This window comes from Bacillus rossius, chromosome 13, assembly GCF_032445375.1.
Source record: "Bacillus rossius redtenbacheri isolate Brsri chromosome 13, Brsri_v3, whole genome shotgun sequence".
In the NCBI taxonomy this organism is placed as follows: Eukaryota; Metazoa; Arthropoda; class Insecta; order Phasmatodea; family Bacillidae; genus Bacillus; species Bacillus rossius.
The window spans coordinates 27,286,824-27,307,168 of NC_086340.1; the positions used below are offsets into that span (position 1 = coordinate 27,286,824).

Below are 20,345 nucleotides of genomic sequence, written 5' to 3' on the forward strand. Positions count from 1 at the left end.
AGAAAATATTATGTTTTTTATTGTGTTGTATATATTTTGTTTGAATAAAGATGGTTACTTAAAAAAAATTAAAAGGTGGCACTCTGTTTGCTTTTATGTATGCTCAATATTAATAATAAGCATGTTTATTTTTATAACTTTAATTGAATATGCTATACATGGGGTCCAATTGGTTAGTCACTTAATCAGTTCAAACCTTAAATACATCAAACATTTTGTTTTTTAAATTCAGTCTTGTATTTTATAAAAAAAAAAAAAAAATAAGTGTAATACAGCTTTGCTGAGAACAATATTCGCAATTGGATTCAACATCGTGAATATTTTAAGCATTCAATTTGATATTTCACTTCGCCTCAGAAAAACTAGTATTCACACAGGCCTAAAAGTTTGATTCTTATGTCACCACTGCTTGTGATTATATATGGTACTGATATGTGTTCAAGAATTGAACTTCTGTCTAGTTTTGCATATCGAATCGCCATATTTTGAGCCATACTTCAGTCATTTTAAGCTGGGGAATGAGATGCGTTATTATTTTAAAATATTGGCTCTGGTGAGAGTACAGCTGTATCCCTCTCTCACTAAGTTTTTGAAGACTATGTTGAGGTTTGATGAGAAGTTTTGTTTCCGTACCTTTTTTAAACTTTATTTTGAGCACAGTGATAATGGCTAAAGCACTTGTTTTTAGACAATTTTTGGCATGAAACTCCCGTTACAGATTCTTGAAAGCGCTTTAGGTTATTTTGTTTCACCTTTATCTTCATATCTCCATCACATAATTTTATTGTCAAAGCTCAAAACTCATATTTTCCCTATGCACTTAGAGACGATACTGCACTAGAAGCATCAGCGAGCATTACACGTATCATCCCGTCTCTAACACAGAAACACCCCTGACTAGACAGGCCCTTTGACAACCCCTGTCTGTCTAGCTTCGAAGCCCCCATAGCAGCTCCAAATTATGCACCAGCCTATTTTTGCCTTTCCACTGTAGTTCAACACTCAGTTGTCAGGCAGCCAACTGGGAAAAGATTTAACCTTCAGGCATGAAAATGAATTGATGTTTTTGGTCATCTGGATGCATTGGCTCAGTCGCTTCATATTTTAATGTTTGTCCTTAGTTGCAAAGGCCACTTTCTATTCTAGCATTTTCACTATTAACTGCATTGTTTACACAGTCCTGTATAAGATACTTGGTGAAGTATAGTTTCATTTGTGCGGGTGCCACCAGACGAAAGAAGTGTGTGTAAAATAAATAAATGTTGCTTAGGTTAATTTATTTCTTTTATTTTACATTTTTAGTCACGTAACCAATACTAGTCAAGAAGTACATATGATTAAGTTGTAATTAAACACTGTATACTTAAACTTCTTTTCACAAAAAACTCAGTAGTAAAAAATATATAATATAACACTGCATTCTGAATAAAAATAAGTTTTTGTCTTACGTGGCAGAATGATACATCATCATTCCTTAGTCTTTTTACGTGGTAATTTTTTTTTTTTTTTTTGCTTTTAGTGTGATCTTTGCAAGGTTGGCAACTTTGGTATTATATTTTTAAAAGTAATTTGGATTATTTAAAACTAAGTCCTGATGTGAGCATAGCTTAAGGGGCCCGCCTCGTCAGGGGTGTATCTGTGTTAGTGAGGCGGGATGATAAGTGCGACGCTCGATGGTATTTCTAGCGCGGTATCGCCTCTAAGCGCAAGGCTCTGAATTGACGTGTAGTCTTCTCGTCGTCACAGGATAACTGTGAAATTTTAGCGGTGACCGCAACATTATATGGCCGATAAATGAAGATAAAGGTGTAATGCAAGTCCCTTAAGTACTTTTAATAATCTGTACTGGTTGTTTTACGCTTAAAAATTACTCTGAAAACATGCGTTTTAGCCATTTTAACTCTTCTAGAAATACAGTTTAAAAACATGATCCAAAATTAAAAGTACTTTTCGGGCCTCAGCGAACTCTTAAATGCTTTTCGTAAACAGACCCCACTCGGATATCTTGAGTAGTTTTGAAATCGCATTGTTTTTCCTGAAGCTATGCGCACCGTCTGTGTGACCAGGTAGGCGGAGCCCTTAATAACAATTATTGTAAACAGTTGTTAAGTTGTGTTTAATGGTAGCAATTTTGATGAGTAATGCTTTGTTTAGTTTTTTTATTTAATTTTTAATAGTGGTTTTTTTTAACTTTAATACTGTGTGGGAAATCAGTAACACCTAATGATTCCAGAAACCTGTTTTTTTTCTTGGCTTTTTCCTCCTGGAGGGGAGGGAAGTTGGTTGCAGTTGATAGCGAGTCGTGGAGTGGACGAAGTGTGTGCGTGGGTGGGTGCATGAGGCCGGGCGCCGGATTCTCGTGCTGGACGAGCGAACAAGTCGAATCGGAACAGAGTGCCGGTCAGAATATTCACGTGCCCTGTTCCAGCGAGCCACGTCTGGGTGGAAAAGCTTTTTGCACCCATGTTTGCTCCCGAGATCATCCAGAATTTAAAAAAAAAAAAAATAATAATAATTAATAGTGACCCAGTCCCTACAACGTCAATTCCCCCCGACCAAAAGGAAACTTTGTGAGTTTGCTGCTGTCGTCTTGGCATGATAACTGACATCAGCATGTAGCTTTCAATTTTAGACACAGCTCATTTTATAGGCTTGTGTGTTTTTTTAAGCCTAAAAGTGAAGTTTATAGAGGTATGCGGTATGAAACTTTGCAGTGATAAATTTGCATATTTGGTAGCGAGTTCAAACTGCTGCACGGAAATTTAGTAGTTTGGTAGAGCTGGTGTAACGGAAATTGCAGCGAGAGTTACGAGTCGTAAGGGGGCTCCTGTGGCGATGGTAACTTTGCGAGTTGTGTATTTTCATAGCATAGAATTAACTTCTTTTTTGTTTGCAATCTATGACTGATGAAGCAAGGTCAACAAACTACGCATTTGAACTAGTAAACAACAAGCAACAGCTGAGAATAGTTACAGTCTTTTCTTAAGGGGCCTCCCTAGTAGCATCAGAAGTTAGCGGAACACTATGTGTTTAAAATAATGATGGGACTTTATTAATCGACACTACGAATCTGAAAATTTTTCACCCACGAGAAGATAATACACGAATTGTCTGTATACTTTTACATTTTTGTTTTTTTCTATCAAAATATGAAATAAAAAATCACCAACTTATCCAACTTTAGGGCCATTTTATACTGCTTAGGAGAATGACAGAAAAAAAGTACAAGTCTAGAAAAAAAGATAATTTTTTTCTGAAGAAATTCATGTATTTAAAACATATAGTCATCGCTTTGAATTCCGAGATATCTTTTCCACAATTTCTGCAAATCCTGAAAGTTTTCCACCGTCTCGTGCTGCCGCTCGGCGAAGCCAGCTCGCAGGCCACACAGCTCAGGTAGCGTGGTGGAGGAACCCGTTCCCGGAGGGGAGTCAGGCTACCTGTGTGTGCGTGCGTGCGTGAGAGGGAGACAACCCACAACCGGCACCGGTAAAAGATAATCCCGTGACCGAAAGAAATTCTCAGAATTGCTTTTAGTGTGCCTCGCCACAGTACCACATGCTCGACTTACTCTGTGACTATATTCGTGTATCTCTAAAACATTGCTTTTGTTTAAACTACAAATATCCTAAAGCTTACCATACTAGATCATGTATTACGAAATAAAGTATTGAAACTAATCAATCAACACATTGAAAGTTGTCCTACAAACTATTTATTGGTGGCTTTACAGTCTCGCTAGCTAATTCGACAAAATTTATATTTAATTTTTAACATGAAAATACACTTCATTGTTTTTCCTTTTATTTTTAATAAAAAATCAAGAAACAATTATTATACTACCCAATATTTTTTAAAATTATTTTAGTTTTCCAAAATGATTTTACACATCCTACAACGCCGGGGAAAAATTTTATACTGGTATTAACCAAATGGTTAACTATTTACAAAAGTTTTGATACTTAAAAATGTAGGTTTTATATAAAATGTATCTTAAATTAAAAGAAAAATCGTATTTTGAAAACTAAATGTCATTTTGCTTTGCTTTTTGGTTAGATAGATATCTGATTGTCTGCACTGTTTTAAAAATGTTCATGGAATGATAAATAAAAAATAAAAACTAGGGAATTTCTATATTAAATAAGCTAGTCAGAATTATGTAAATGTTCCTCCTGGCGTAGGAATCACGAGGAGGATTGAAGATGAGGTCAGTGACCGATCGCTCACATATGTAGTTATGGATGGTACGTTATTAATTACAAAATTCAAAAACCATTTTGAAGTTTAAAAGTATAATTAGTGGCAATGTTTAATAAAGATGACGTAAATTTTCAGATAAACTTATTTCTACAGCTCAATTAATTAATAAGGGCAGGAAATAAATTTTTTACAGCAATTATACAAAATTATTAAAAAATTTTAAACCACAATTAATTTATCCAAAAACCAAAATTAAGTAAATATTGCCCACACATTACAACATCCACGAAAGAACCTTGCAAATTATTTTTGTTAGATGCATTATTTTGCATTCAAGTTCTTTATTTTTTTATACTTCACCTACTTATAATTGTTACATATTTGGCACATGGTCCGTCACGCCCAATTAAAGGGCCTGAATAAGTAGAGCGCGTTTCTGATCAAATTGCACGCCTGTTACTTTACCTGCAACCCGGAGCGGTGTGAAATAAATTATTGTACATTCGTGACGTTGGCAATCAACTTAAATATTTATGAGTTAAAACCAAACATAACTATAACGGATAATCAAAGAAATTTTGAAATTTTGAAAGTTTTTCTGTTTTTATATAGTACACAAAGCAGTTAAACCATAAATTATTTGTTGTAGAAAAAAAATAATCCTTAACCTTTCATGCTTTTTTTCATTTGTTTTTATTACCAGATATTTCCGTTTAAGTAATACTTATATATATATATATATATATATATATATATATATATATAACAATATAGCAATCTAGAAAAAAATTAAGGTAGCCTTATTCCAAATATGTTATGATAGACGTTAGTTAACTAAGAATATAAATTCGCTTTACAACCACAGCTTGTACACAAGTAAAAAAAACATGGTTCTACTTACAGGCCGTATTGAACGTAGGGTAGGTTTATGACAAATACAACAGCAATAAACATATGGCTGAGTCTGCTTTCATGTACACTTTTTTTTTAAGTTATCACTTTTAAAGCGGGTAAAGGGTACCTATCAAGTAGCTTAGCATTACCCAAAGTGAATGTCGTGCTCCAGAAAATGTTCGAACTATGTAATATTTGTATCACTGTTGCGTTACAGACCTGCAACTTTTTTCAGTGCGCGATGTCACTCTCATGTAAAAATATGTCGTGTTTAGCGCAAACGTGTTCGAATGAATCCACATCGAGCTGCCAAAGAATACCTATCGATGTCGGCAACATACATAAGTATACAAACCAACGTTTACAAGTGTATTCATACGTAAGTATAAAACTGGCGGCGGGCCATGATGCAGTTGGTTCTTCGCGTACAGTCCACTGACGGGATAAGAAGCGTCAAAGATCTTATATGGCTATTCTGTAAACTTGTATGTAATTTCACTGCCTGCTTTAGACACACAACATCCATTACTTTTAGCTTTGGCTTGAAAAGAATTAATCCGGCCGGCTTTCTTATACGACTTATTTCAGCTCCTCGTGCGACCAGTGTGTATACCTAATTTGTCCGCGGCCTTATCTTTGGGTGAAAGTTATTTGTAAGGGAAGTTGTATCGGTAATGTTCATCATGTATTACATAACAATTCGACTTAGATACGCACATGTGTTTTTAAAATATATGTTTAATAACTTGCAATACAAAGTATGTGTTGAATTTCATGTATTGATTTTTTTTTTTACATTATGTACGAACATAATAATCACAATATTTCATGAGAAATTTTTAAAACATTTTACAAAGTAATCTCTAATTTCTTCCACACCTCATGGTTAACCTTACTATTTTATTTCATGTTTCAGTTGATTTAAACTGTTTGGAATCATAATATGACGGACAATGAAGAATATTAGTTTCAGTAAATTTTATGAGAGGATTTACTTATTACATTAAATATACCTCAATTTTTACCTCAAAGGAAAATAGTTGCATATCATTAAATGATAAATATTTGTTTCCCATTAATATAGTTTATGAACATAACTCATTGTTATAATACCTACATTAGTTAAATTGTGTTTTTGTAATGCTCTCCTATTTCAGTAAAATTTTTGGGCAAATTGAATAACATATAGTCGATCTTTAACATAAGCTTTTGGAATATATAAATATAATAAATTATGTTCTCGTGATTTTAACAATTAAATATTTCTTCGCATGAAAAAATTAATTAACTAAAAAATATTTCAGTAATTTATACTTAAGGACTAAAAAATTTTATTTTTATAATATAATAATATTGTATGTATGTATACTTTTCTGAAAAAAGTAGATTCAAGAAAACAAATTTTCTTTTTTTTTTTTTGTTCTTGAACTTACTTGACAAGCGATATTGAACTTCAACTTTATACTTTCGGTATAGCACTTTTCGATTTATTTTCTCCAAATGGGAATTAAAAGTAAAGAATAAATAACATTTTCTTCTATAATTATTGCAGCTGTATACTGAAAAGTTTAACTTTCCTTTATTTGCATGACGCGGAGCTCCTAACTACACAAAATTTTTGTTATTTATTTTGAACGTTGTATTTATGTTTCCTTACAAACTTAAATGAACCTCTTAACATTTAATTTCATCAAAAGTTATACAATATAAGTATCAAGTTAAAATATTTTTAAGTGTAGTTGTGGCTATTTTGTTGTTGAAAATGACACTCTTAAGTTTGAATGAAAGTGAGATATGATAAAATTATATTTGTAGTTAAAAACAGATAATTCATTTCAAATTCAATCTTTTGTTACATGCATATTTCCAAATAAATTTGACAATATATTAAATTCTATGCATTTGAATCCATTCGTATATTCTGCAGCATTAATTCCTATAAGCAAATACTTATTACGTACAATGTACTTTTAGTCCTGTCGTATAGTTATACAAAAAATTGTATCAAAAGTATTGTTTCTTCTATGCGGTTATGGTTTAAAAAGAAAAAAAAAGTAATTTAATTTATTTTTAAATTCGGTTGTCAGTAAGAACACGTATTTAGTGTAATACGACATATATTATTCTGTTTATTAAAACATTACTATCGATAACTCCATTTTAGATTTATCTGTCTATGTTATATTTCAAATTGATTCTTTTTCTTCGGCTTATGACAGCAGCAAATTTTGTTTTATCGCATATGTAATGTTTTTATGTTTTGCATATTATAATTAATGAGTTAGTATTGTTGGCGGGTGAGGCTTTTTCACAAATGGACGCGTTCTTGGCGGCTAGCAGGTAGGACGCGTGTATTACGCAGGCTGGATAGGGAAGTACGACTGCGGGCGAGCTCCATGATAGAAGCAACGGGAGTAGTAGCACTCGGCTATTTGTATAGGTTGGGATAGCTGTGCGAATGGTAGAACAGACCACGGGACTATGGTGAGGATAAAGGTCCCAAGCTCGACATCCCGACGATGAGACCGTTTACGAACTGTCGATGGATCATCAGGAAAGTTAACAACTTCTTCAGAAACTTGAGTCCCTCTTTCAAAATTCAGTTTAATACCTGGAGATGACTATATTCGGTGTTCTACCAAGCGAAGCATACTCTTAATTCATTACTAGTTGATGTTTAATATTTTGACGCAAAATAAAATTGTGGATCAGCTTACTTTGCTCATGCCAGGTTTTACAAGTTTTGTCAAAGTTAATTAAATGAATAAAAATTGTGTCCCTTTGTTGCTGGCTACCCGCAAGAAATTATCATGGTGAATAATAATAATTTTAAGTCGACATGTAATATTATGATTTTTATGGGATTGTGTTTTGGTAATGGTGTGTGTAACTGTCTTGTGTATTTTATTACATTCACTTCACGTAACGAATTGTCTGAACGTAATGTTATTGTTTGTTTGTTTTAATATTTCGTTTTATTGAACAAAGATGCATAGTTTGCCACTTCGAGCGACTACAGAAATGACAATACAATTAGTTTACAGTGTTCCAAACATTTTAGTTTCCTCTACTGTACATGGGGCGAATATTTTTTATGTTATGTCTACTGAAACCATTTTACGCGCTAAGTGAGATGTTGCGATTGAGTAGAAGGGAAAATATGTCTTAAAACCCTGCGTAATGTTATGAATTCCATTCATTCGTTTACTCTGTGATCCGGAGGGTCTAATGTTAAGACTGAATACATGTGCACTTCCTCTATGTAGAGTGGCTTCATTGAGATAAAAGCAAAGCTCACGTTGATGAAATACTTATTAATAAAAAAATTAAAATGTTGTTTTATGCTTCAATTTCTGTTAGTGTCGTACACAGATTAAAAATGTAATGCCTAGTTCCTCAGTTTTATGTATATTGAAATTTGCTCATGTGTAGAGTAGTTATTAAAAGCATAAAAAACATATATGACGAATTGTTGTGTATTATTTCCATTAGGCGTGACCATGAAAATTGATAAGATTTTATCATTATGTGAAATATACATTTTAAATGGCGTTTAAATATTTATGAAAGCGTGTGATCTTAAAGCACTATTTATCTATTTAGGAAGTAGGTAGTTTCTTTGATTTTAGAAGGGTTTTTTGAACAAACAACTAAATTAATTCAAAAATTTGAACTACTGCAAGCAAAAAATACTTTATTCCATTTTTATTTTAAAATTAGCCATTGTATTCTACATTGCTTACACTCTATTATCGAAAAATATTTTTTTTTTGACAGAGATGAATACCGTAAATTAATACACAAAACATACATGTTTTCATATGATACAATAATAGCTAGTGACAGTGACGAAACCAAAATTATTTTGATAGTTTGTATAGAAAATCCCCAACAGTAGTGGTGGTATATTTAGAGATTTCTTTGTAGATGGGTACTATTCCACAATAAAAAGGAGTTATCGTCAATTATCAAAGCAGCCATATTTCGTATCTTCTTTGACAGCCTAAATACAGCACCAAATGACGTACTTGGCTAAAAATTAATTCCAGCTGCATGCGTAGATTCCGGGAGGAGGGGAGAATCTCAGGGTGGCCCGAACCTCCCTGAAATAAAAAAGTCCGTCTGAGGGGGCCCGCTTGCATTTGCAAAATCTTCACGTTATCCCGTGGCCCTCATGGGAATCCTACAAATTTTCGCCCGTGATTCCAGCTATACATTTCACTGACACCTTGAGCACAACAGTCAGTGCACACTGAGTTCTTCCATACCACCCGCACTTGTCTTCGATAAAATCTGAACTCAGGTGGATTCAGCGTGACTGACTAAGCCTGCAGTCTGAATCCACCTGTAGGCCGCTATTGCAACAGCTAAGAAATTTACACTGCTCGTAGTGAACAGTCTGTATGTAACTCGAAACGGGATTCCAGTTCATTCGTGTATACTTATTCATCATATTATGCAACGTTAAAGTCATTAAAAAAATATGCAAAAATAAAATAAAATGCTAAACATGTAATAAGAGCCAGAAAATAATAATATGCAGTAATATTTAGTGTAACTAAATACGACGTGAACCCTAGAATACAAAGTTGACGATGTGTCGTTGGTGGGAACACTTGTTTGTTCCTGACATTTTTTTTCTTTACAGAATTTAAAAGTAAGTTTGACATGCACTTTTTATTCAGGAAGTAAGTTAAAAATTTATTTGTCGTTATTGCGATTTAAAAAGTTGATTTGTGTCTAAGAGTAAAAATAATTAATATTATTTTCATCATTTTATTCCCAGTTTTATTACTCAATTATTAGTAGGACGTGATTTCTCGTCGCGGTGCGGAATACTTTTATGAATGAAAGCATAACTGTTCGTGCAAAACCATTCATCACACAAATGTCAGTTCGAAAGTATAATGTTGGAAATTTTTTTAATGATATAATTTTTGCATTTTTTCCCCCCTGAAAACACAAGCTAACACATCGATTGTTGGTGACAGCATTTTTTGTAATGTATGTAAATCTCTTAATTATGTAGAACGTTAATTAAAAAATAAAAATACATGTTTTAAACAGAATTGACGATTGTGTGCATTTCATGGATATGGACTGGATCGCAACACTAATTTAATGTTTCAAGTTAATAAACACTGTCAGGAAGCAAGCAAGGCAATGCGAGAACATTATCCTTTTGGTTGAATGTAGCGAAAGGGAAAAACAGTCACCTTTCTTGCCACGATCTTGTTCGCAGATAACGCAGGTATAAGTAGTAAATGGACTCCACACAATGACAACCCTCCCATTTTTCCGCCCCCCTCGCTGAAACGCCCTCTCCCCCCTCCACCTCGGCGCAGGCGACAGTCTCAGGTATATCGCCCCGCCCAACCACTGGCAGTAGCACGTGGCCAGTGGCCCACCGCGCTAAACATTTTTACTAGGGAGGCCCCTTAAGCACCCTTAAGTATTTGGGGGGGGGGGTGTTTGTCTGTAAAGTCGGTTTATGGACGATAATTTTACGTGATAACGTCATAAGAAAACATTGATAAAAAAATTACATACTTTTTAATTTTCAAATATTATTTACAGTTTTTTTTTTTAATTTTGATTCAAATAATTTGTTTAAATATAATCACGAACAATTAGTTGAAAAGCCCACCTTAACCGGTTTGATATTATAGAAGATTTTCTTGCACGGTGGTTGGCCGATTCTTGCACACTCGGCTCAGGCGGAACGTTACAATGAGTCATGCTTTTTCGTGCTTGCTGCAGGCATTCATCGATTTATAAGACGTTATCACGTCAAAAAAGAATTGATTGTTTGTGCAGCTGTTTGTAAATTTTGTATAGCTTTATATTAATTACTTTTATCGGACCAACTGTTTAATAAGAATGATTTTATATTATGTTTAATATGTTTTATAGTATGTAAATTTGTAGTTTTTTTTAAGGTAATATTTTTGTAAGGCCAAGTGCAGTCAATTGTACTTTTCCATTTTCTGGTGAATACATTATTCCCGCATAATCATAATTTTCGGAAATTGCAGCTTATTTGTTTATTTATTTGCTAACCTCAAGTTCCTAACACTAACATTTGCTTGTGTTTTGGAAAAGCTGCTGTTTATTGAGACACTCAGGATAAAGGTAAAGTGCCTAGATTCGATAGCCAAAATAAATTTTATGTATTTAAATTTTTTCTGGTTTGCAAATTTCAGTTAAAAAACACCCAATTCAAATGCCACAATTGTAATGGGCCTCAAAAGGTTATAAGTCTTACCACACTTACATGTTGTAGTCATGCATGATGCATTGTGTGCAGTTAGACAACTGTAAGTTAATTTTAAAACTAACTCAAGTAGACTTTAAGTTGTGAGGTAAAAAGGTAGTGCCTGAAAAAAGATACTGATATAAAGTTGGTAGGAGAAAAGCAACAGATTAAAAGTTAGCAGTTAACAAAAATAAATGATAGTTAAGTTACTTGATTCTCAGGGATATTAATGCTAAACTGTGTTGAAATGGTGTTAAAGAATTGAAACTTCACTGTACACATTAAGCATGCAATTTAAGGACGGAAAAATAGTTATTTTAAAGATGAAAGTACAAACGAAAAAGTGACGTTTTTCGAAAGCATTCCATATTTAAATTAAAATGCAATATTAAACTAACTTTTAACTTACTTTAAAAGAAACTGTTTCTCACAAAAAAAATTCACTAGTTTAAGTTAAAGTAAAAGGTTTGACATAATTTTAAAACATTCAATGTTTACCTGCAGTTCACATGCAGCATACCTAAGCTAAACACTTCATAATCTATTTCAGACAGATATTTTCTGTTGTACAGCAATTCTTACTGACAACATAATCATAACAGTAGTTTCCTATCTTAAAAGGGTTCCTGGCTAAAGAAGTCAACTGTGGGAATACAAAAGTTTTCATATTAGCTTGTCTGCACTATGTATTACTTTGAACATGTTAACAGTCATAATCGGACTGGAAATTTGATGCTAATAAGAAGCAAAATCAAGTTACAGAAAAAAATTTAGCCTATTAGGTATATTTATTTTTATGTCGGAACCCTTCAGTGTAAGCAAACAAGTTATGTTATGTCTTGCATATATAATATATTAAAAAGAATTTTTTGAGATAAATTTTTTTATATCTGTGACAGCAGGCGAGAAGTTACAGTAACCTTGACATCAGCTTTGTTAAAAAGTTTCCAGGATATTGCAAGTAAATAGTTAGATCTAATTCTGAGAGCATGTTACCAAGGGCTTTGTTTCATGGGCTATGCTCAAGACAAATGGGCAAACACTTAATTCCAAAGAAATACATTGTAACTGGTAATTATTTGAGGGCTGTGATAAGCTGCTATTCTCTGCTGCTAGGAACAATGCAGGTTGGGGAAAAAAATTAGTCAACAGGGACAATCTTTGTGCACACAGTTACAAGGTCGATTGGATAAGCTAACTCAAAGCGAGAGACAACGCGAACATGAAACAGAGAAAGCTGTATATTGCGCAGCATTTTGCGTGCAATACCACAGGGTTTTCTGGCAACAGTAAAGGGAGCGACAAAACATAACAATTTGTATCCCCCTGGCGGAAATTCCTGAATCAGTCTAGCAAAATGAATTTTTATTGAGGCCACACGAATCGGTGACTAAAATATGCATGCCAATTATGAAATACAGTAAAGTCTCGTTTAACCGAACTTCAATTAACCAAGATTCTGTATTATCTGAGCCGACCTAAAGCGCCATCACCAGTAAAGACTTTTGAAACATGTGTTCGAGGAGCTAAAAAATTATTTAACTGTTTACGAAAGCGTAAAGCAGGGTTCGTACGCCTCCTTAATATCCTTAAAATAAGCTCTATCTAGTTAATTGAATGAGGGCCCTTAAAAGTTCTTAAATTTCACTAATAATCCTTAAAAACTCCTTAATAAAGACTGATAGCATGCAAGTAATGGGTGCGGCTATTATAATGATCTTTTTTTTCAGACTTGGCGGTGAACAACGCTGTGTGAATTTCAGGCCACATGATTAGATTTTATGTATAAGAAACATTTTGAATTCATTTTTAATAACTAGCATTTCACCTTTAATCTCAAAAGGTGTATTTTACTGTATTACTTTGGACTTATAAAGTAAAAGTAATTAGTGATCAAATTAAATGTTAGGTTTGTAAGTTTCAGATAGTGTGCTTGGGTTAGATATGTATACCAGAGGTAATTCTGGATAATAATGGGTGTACCTGTAAGAATTGAAGTAATCAACTAAATTGTTTTTCTGCGCTAACTATTTAACATTGGATTTTTTGTAGGTATTTTATGATAGTGTTGAAGGCAACAAAGTAAAAAGATCCATAAAAACTCCTTAATTTTGGTTTTTACAGGAGGTTACAAACCATGTAAAGATAACTAACCTCAGACTGTTTGGACAAATCATGGAGTGACGTGGAAGTGTCTACACTAAAGAGAAGCCGGGAAAACGTCACCCCAAAAAATGATACCATTAGGCCAACAGAAGTTCAAGACGGTTTTCGTAACCGTGTATTCTGAGAGTTTGTTTAACCAAGGTTGCCACTGTCCGTATTAACTTAGTTAATTGAGTCACTACTGTATGAATGGTGGACAGTGAAAGCTATCTATATTAACACTTAATCCTAGATGATATAGTTCTTGAATCATAACACTTCTTGTCAAAATAGGTTTAGTTTGTTAAGTTGTTCAATATTTGTTTATTATATTTTATGTAAGGTCTTATGAAATTCACTTTGTTTTGAGACAGGCTAAAAATTTTACCAACAAGCATTGGATCTTGGGTAATTCGACACTCCTCGAAAGCATGTTATAATACCAAAATGCAAGTTATATAATGGAATTAAGTGTAATTTAACCTAAACTTAATGCAAATTATAAAAAAAAAAATCTTTTAATGATTGAAATTTAAGGAATGTCATTTCCGGAAAAAAATATTGTACCAAAGTGCATGGATCAGAAAAATCATTTTAATTTCTTTTATTGTACATCTCTTATTGAATCACTTTTAAATTACAAATGTTCTCTTATTTATTTTAACACTTATTAGCTTCACTTGTAAATAACTATGTAAGTAATCAAATCTTGTAAGTTGATTTTAACCTACTTCTAATTGTCTTATTGATTCGAAAATTTGCGAGAATATGTAATCCTGATTACAATACAATAATTTGATGACTATTACCCGATGAGAGAAGGGGTGGGAGGGCCATAGCAAAAGACCACTACTTTCATTCTATGGGCAATAAATATACTTTTGTATATCCATGAGTCCATGGCATAGTGGTGAATTTGCCCAAAGTCGACTGCCCCCCTTAAGGCGAGGGGAGAAGATCAAAACCACAAAATTTTGAAAATACATTCTTTTTTAATTTGAAGTGTTTCCTGGCTATTCGAGGTCCTTAACTTCACCCACCCCTCAGGAAAGAGGTATTTTTCCCCCAATTTTTTGAAAGTCATGACAATTAAAGTACGTTGATTTTGATGTGCTCCCAAGGTCTTTGGGCACCATCGGACGCCCTTGGGTGGGGCCTCGCATTTGGTTCCTGGCCCTTTTCAACAGAATGTTCATTTTTTTTTTTTTTTTAAGTGTTTACCATTTCACTCTTTAAGTCTAACATGTGCTTTAGTTCACCTGACCACACAAAAAGGTTTTTGGCGAATGTGTTGTGTTGACCATTGTGATACCTTATGTTTGTGTCACACGCTATGTCTAACATGTGCTATGTGGGGTATTGTGAGCATTGAAGAGAATCATGTTCCGACTCTCAATAAAGTTCTCGTACTTTTATTGTAGAACCGATGACAATACTACAATTTCATGAATATTTGTTGAAAAGAGGGGGGGGGGGGGGGTGGTTTGTCAGAGGGACAAAAAAACACCACTGTAATGCTCTGTGCGATAACCAATTTTTTTTTTTTTTGTGTGTGTATTCGTGAGGCCGGGGCATGGTGAAAAATGTTCTCCAAGTTAACTGTCTCCTCTCCGGAGGGGGGGGAGGGGGGGGGGGTTGCTCAAGCCACAAAATGTCAAAAATTTCAAAAATTTATTCTCTTTCACATGCGGTGGTACCGAGCCATTCAGGGGCCTGAATTCATTTGCCCCCAATTTTTTTAAAGCCGGTAAAATGGAAGTAGGTTGATTTTGACGTCCTTCCAAGGCCTTCGGGCGCCATCGGCACATCTTGTGGTGCATTTCAAGGGATTTATAAACATTTAATTCAATGTGAACTTCAAAGCAGAAAATAAAATTGTTATTGTAAAAACTAAAAATACACTTTCTTTGTTGTATGAACTAAAAAGTATGAAATAATCTTTAAATTTAAGTAATTATTTCAGCAGCGAAAGAATGAACTTAAACTCTGTATAACATAATTTTTTTAATAAGCTTAAATTAAGATTCAAGTAATAAAACAATTAAATTTAATGAAATAAAAGCATGGGGTGCTCTCTTCTTTCATTGTCATAGTGACTCTGCACTAAAGAATAGATATCAGTGGTAGAAATGTTAAGACATCTGATATCAAGCTTGTGTTGCTCTCTGCTTTCATTTTCATAATGACTCTATCCTAATAAATAGACATTAGTGATTGAAAATTTAACCCACATATATATTTTTTTTAATTAAAAATAATGGTTTGTTTTATTATTGGATTCTTATTTTAAGCTTCTTAAAAAAAATTACGTTATAGAGAGTTGTAGTTCATTCTGTTACTGTTGAACAAATTACTTAAATTTAAAGATTATTTTATACTTTTTAGTTTATATAACATAGAAAGCATGTTTTCTAGTTTTTCAAAATATAATTTTATTAATGTTCTGAATGTATCTGCTTTAGAACAATTTATTACATATTAATTTATCAAAAAATGTAGCATGTAGAATTTTTCCTCTATTTTGGTGGAGTAAGTATTACAAAACAGCTTTTATAAAAATAAAAAACTAACACAATTAAAATTAATCCATAAAACCATCCTTACTAGTATTATAAATGTGAATGTGAGTTTGTTTGTTTGTTTGTTTGCCATTCACACGGAAACTACTCAACCGATCATCGTGAAATTTTATGCGCATATTTTCAAGGGTATAGTAAAGGACATAGAACACTTTTTATAAATTAAAAAAAAAATTTGAAGGGCAAAAAATTTTGAAGGGCAAAAAATTTGATATTGGTGTATGATCGTCCGACTGGGAGTTTGAGTAAGTTGAATGAAATTTAACGCCATCTGGCTTTCAATAAGTAAATTAAATAATTCACCAATCTAATACTGTAATACCAGCGGTTAATTCACTATTCAATTTTATTTTTCTGTCACTGCCAAGCAATACTTAAACTTTTTTAATTTTTGAGGTTAGGTGTCTGTTTATTTTCTTTGGTGATGGTTGTTTGGACGTTGATGCTAAAGGTAATATTTTACTTTTAAGAGAATTTTGTAATTTAGTAGAAAATGATGTGGATCTTATTAACCAAGTTTTCCCGGACTTGCAACAAAATTTGAATAGTGATCCGTGGTTGTGCGCAAGAGCAATATTGGCGCCAAAAAATTATATTGCTAGTAAAATCAACACTTATATTTTAAAAGAGGTGCAAGGGGAAATGGAGTATTTGTCAATAGATACAATCAATCATCACTTGAACTTCGGGTGTACCCTCACATAAACTTCAAATGAAACTAAATCTACAAGTCATGCTTATGCGAAATCTAGATGCTCGTCGACTATGTAATGGAACGAGACTTCGGATCATACATTGTGGCAGAATATACTTGGTGCCACCATTTTAAGAGGTGTCGGTAAAGGGGAAAGTGTTATCATACCTCTAATTCCAGTTATCCCCAGTGATCTACAGTTCCAATTCAAAAGATTTCAGTTTCCCGTCAGGCTTAGTTTTGCTGTTACCATCAACAAAGCGCAAGGGCAAACAATGCAGGTAGCAGGGGTGCATTTGGAAAAGCCGTGCTTTTCCCATGGCCAACTATATGTAGCCTGTTTGCGTGTGTCCAATGCCCAAAATCTACACATGTTTGCACCGGACAGAAAAACTTATAACATAGTATACAGGAGCATCCTAGAATAATATTCTGATTTAAGCTCTTAAAGAAAAAAGTAATTTATTATATGTTAATACTTTGAACTTTTTAAAATGTTATTATTTAAAATTATTTTTTGTAATAGTGAAACATATTTCAATAAAGCGTGTTTTCAGATTTTAAGCTAAATAGTATGTTAGAATTTTTAAATACTGATGATCCCAGTCACGCATTAAAAAAATAATTACCATATTATGTATTTTATTTTCTTTGCAATGATCTTTGATACTTATTTAAGGATATCAACGCGAGCGAAGCCGCGGGTAAAAGCTAGTAAACCATAAACCATAAAATATTGTGCTTTTAATTAACAAATATGCAAAAACCAAAATTACAGAATTCATACGACACAATAACCGTGTCATCTGGACGGAAGGTAAAGTGGTAAAGCCACCAATGCACAAAAAACCAATGGCTTCATTGTGCAGTCTTACCTGATGTCACAAAATATCATAAAATCTGCAAGTCTATTTTTTTTATGTTGTGTCGCAGAAGGAAGCCCAGTTCTCCGCTCAGAAGACGTTCTCGTTCTCCCGTTGGACGTGACAAAATTTGACACTCACCAGGCAGCATTCGACAAAGTCATCAACCATTTTGGTTGTGTGAGTACTGCATGGCTAATTATTTAACTGTAAGATAGCTGGGAAATAAATAGTGCCAGCATGAAATTGGCAAGAAACTCCTGCTACCTATGTTGATCAGTGTATGTAGCTTACATTCTCTTGAAAGTTCTCATTTTATGTAATACTGTAGCCAGTGACTTCATCTGTTAGTAGTGACAAGATTTTGTGGTTTTGTTTTTAGGTTAATTTCGTTTTTAAAACAGGAGGTTTCAATGTTATTGTTTTTATTTTTTTATAAACTGTTAATTCATAAATATAGGATATTAGTAAACAAATACGACACTTAAATGTTTCATAATACTTAATTCACCAAAACAGTCAATTGTGACTACTACGTATTGCTCTTTTACGATATAATAATTAGTAATAAGCATTTATACTTACATGGAACAATAAAAATCAATCTACAAGTAATTGCTTGTTTGAAAAATTTACCAATGTCTTCATATAGAAATAAGTGATTAATAACATTTGAAAAATAAAAAAAATTGGTTGTCTGTACATTCGGTTTACGGACGATTTTTTAACGTGACGTCATAACAAAACATTGATGAAATAATTGCATACTTTTTATGAATAAAATTGAATCATTTTTATTGAATTATCACTATTTTGTATGGATACAAAGAAGGAGTGAAATTAAATCTACAATTTAATTGATAAATTTACTTTTATTTGCACTCATTAATTCAAATATGTTTATTACTTTAATGAAGAGATTATTTTAACTATAACTTTTATACATGTTTGCTATTTAACTTCTTCCAATCTGTGTTATTCTGTTAAGGATAGGACGATGATAGGAAAAGTAGTAAATGAATGGGAGTGTTTCAAGTTTAATGTGCCTCGAAAAAGTCAAATTTATGGTTGTTCCAATCGAATGGAATAGAGATATATGCGGCGCAAGCGTACAATGAGTATAACGGGACACTTTTTCGTGTGTGCAGCCGTCGTTCATCGGTTTATTAGAAGTTGTCACGTCAGAAAGTAAAATGAAATAATCTTTTTAGTACATCAATTTAGTACAACCTCCATGTTAAATATGATATATTCTTCAAGTTTAATATATTAAAAGAAATCTGTTTTTGCGATTTGAGTTACATTTTTTTATTTAAATTGCTAATTATTTTGTGATTTCAGATGCATTTTGGTGCTTTATGGTGTACAAACTTGCATTTCAGTGTTATTTTGGTTTTATCACAATTCACTATGTATTCTTGCCCCTACCTATTAGACACCTATTAGCTGGTACTACGTGGTTATAGGTCATGAATTTCATAAAAAAGTAACTAAATGAAAGTATTCAGCTGCCTTTTACTGACTTACATTTATTTTTAGATGCGTCTTTTCAGTTTGAATTCTCACGTTACATTAATAGAGGCAAGATTATTTGGTGAATAGTGATGAAACCAAAATAACCGCCAAACTAAGTCAATAAACAGCCAAGCACCATGCACCAAATGGAAGTCAATAACACCTAATATGCAGCAAAATTCACCTCAATTACGTCATTTACATTACCTCATTTAACATATTAAATTATGAAGTTGATGTCATAAATCTATATTTAGTTTTTATTTAAAAATGCTAAATGTTATGTACTAAGTAAAAAGAATTATAATTTCTATTTATAGTTTATTCAAAGTTAATAAAATCACTCTATAGCTGATATCATACTGACATGGGTAAAGCCTATACAGAAACATTACGAACATAAAGTAATAAATATAATGATTTTAGTGTTTTAACAGTGCTTACTGATGCATTCCATACAATTATGCACTATGCTCAAAAGAACAACAAAAAAAAATTTATATTGTATAGAATAATTGTTGAAAACAATATGGCTTCTTTCAATTACTACCCCTTAGAAATAAATAATTAATATGATTAGATGATTCTTTTAATGAAATAAAACAGGAAAATGGGTTTCCAAAATACTCCTACAAGTTTTATATTGCATATGTTTCAGATACGTATTAAAAAATTTTTCATTACATTACAAAAGTTGTGTCTGAAACTTTTTTCTCAGTGATGTTTATCTAGCAACAGAGCACGCCAAAACAAGATCAGTGCTAATGACAGAAACCGGGCATTGGAAAGAGAGAGTAAATGCTCATTTAAATGCACACTGCAATCCAAGGTTCAGATGCACTATAGTTTGTATTATGTTTAATTTTACTTACTATGTATAGCAAAAATATTCTGTGATATAAAAAGATACAAGAAAGTTTTATTGTAAAACTTCTAATAAAGTCCTGAGTATGGTTCAACAGGAATTTGCTGAGACGCTGACACATTACTGAGCCATATCTTATGCTCATTTATTAGTAAATGCGTAAAATGTGTTTGCAAATATTTTTCTGAAGTATGTTTCAGTACTCACAGCAAATCCAACATTCCTTTGAGATTGTGACCTCATAAATCACGAGTCATGTATCGGCTCATTTGAAACAACAAAGCTCGCTGTTTGAAAACAGTGTGTTGTCGACACACAATGCTCTTGTGATGAT

At 32.9% G+C, this 20,345-nt stretch overlaps 1 protein-coding gene across 4 annotated transcripts in view; it reads left to right on the forward strand.

Annotated features, from left to right (window-relative positions):
* LOC134538399 (dehydrogenase/reductase SDR family member 7) overlaps nt 1–20,345 on the forward strand; it is a 47,055-nt gene that overhangs the window by 14,273 nt on the left and 12,437 nt on the right. For all 4 annotated transcript variants that reach the window (XM_063379694.1, XM_063379695.1, XM_063379693.1 and 1 more), the window contains one exon: nt 17,702–17,811. In XM_063379694.1, coding sequence (XP_063235764.1) covers nt 17,702–17,811 — 110 coding nt within the window. The remainder of the gene's footprint in view (nt 1–17,701; nt 17,812–20,345) is intronic.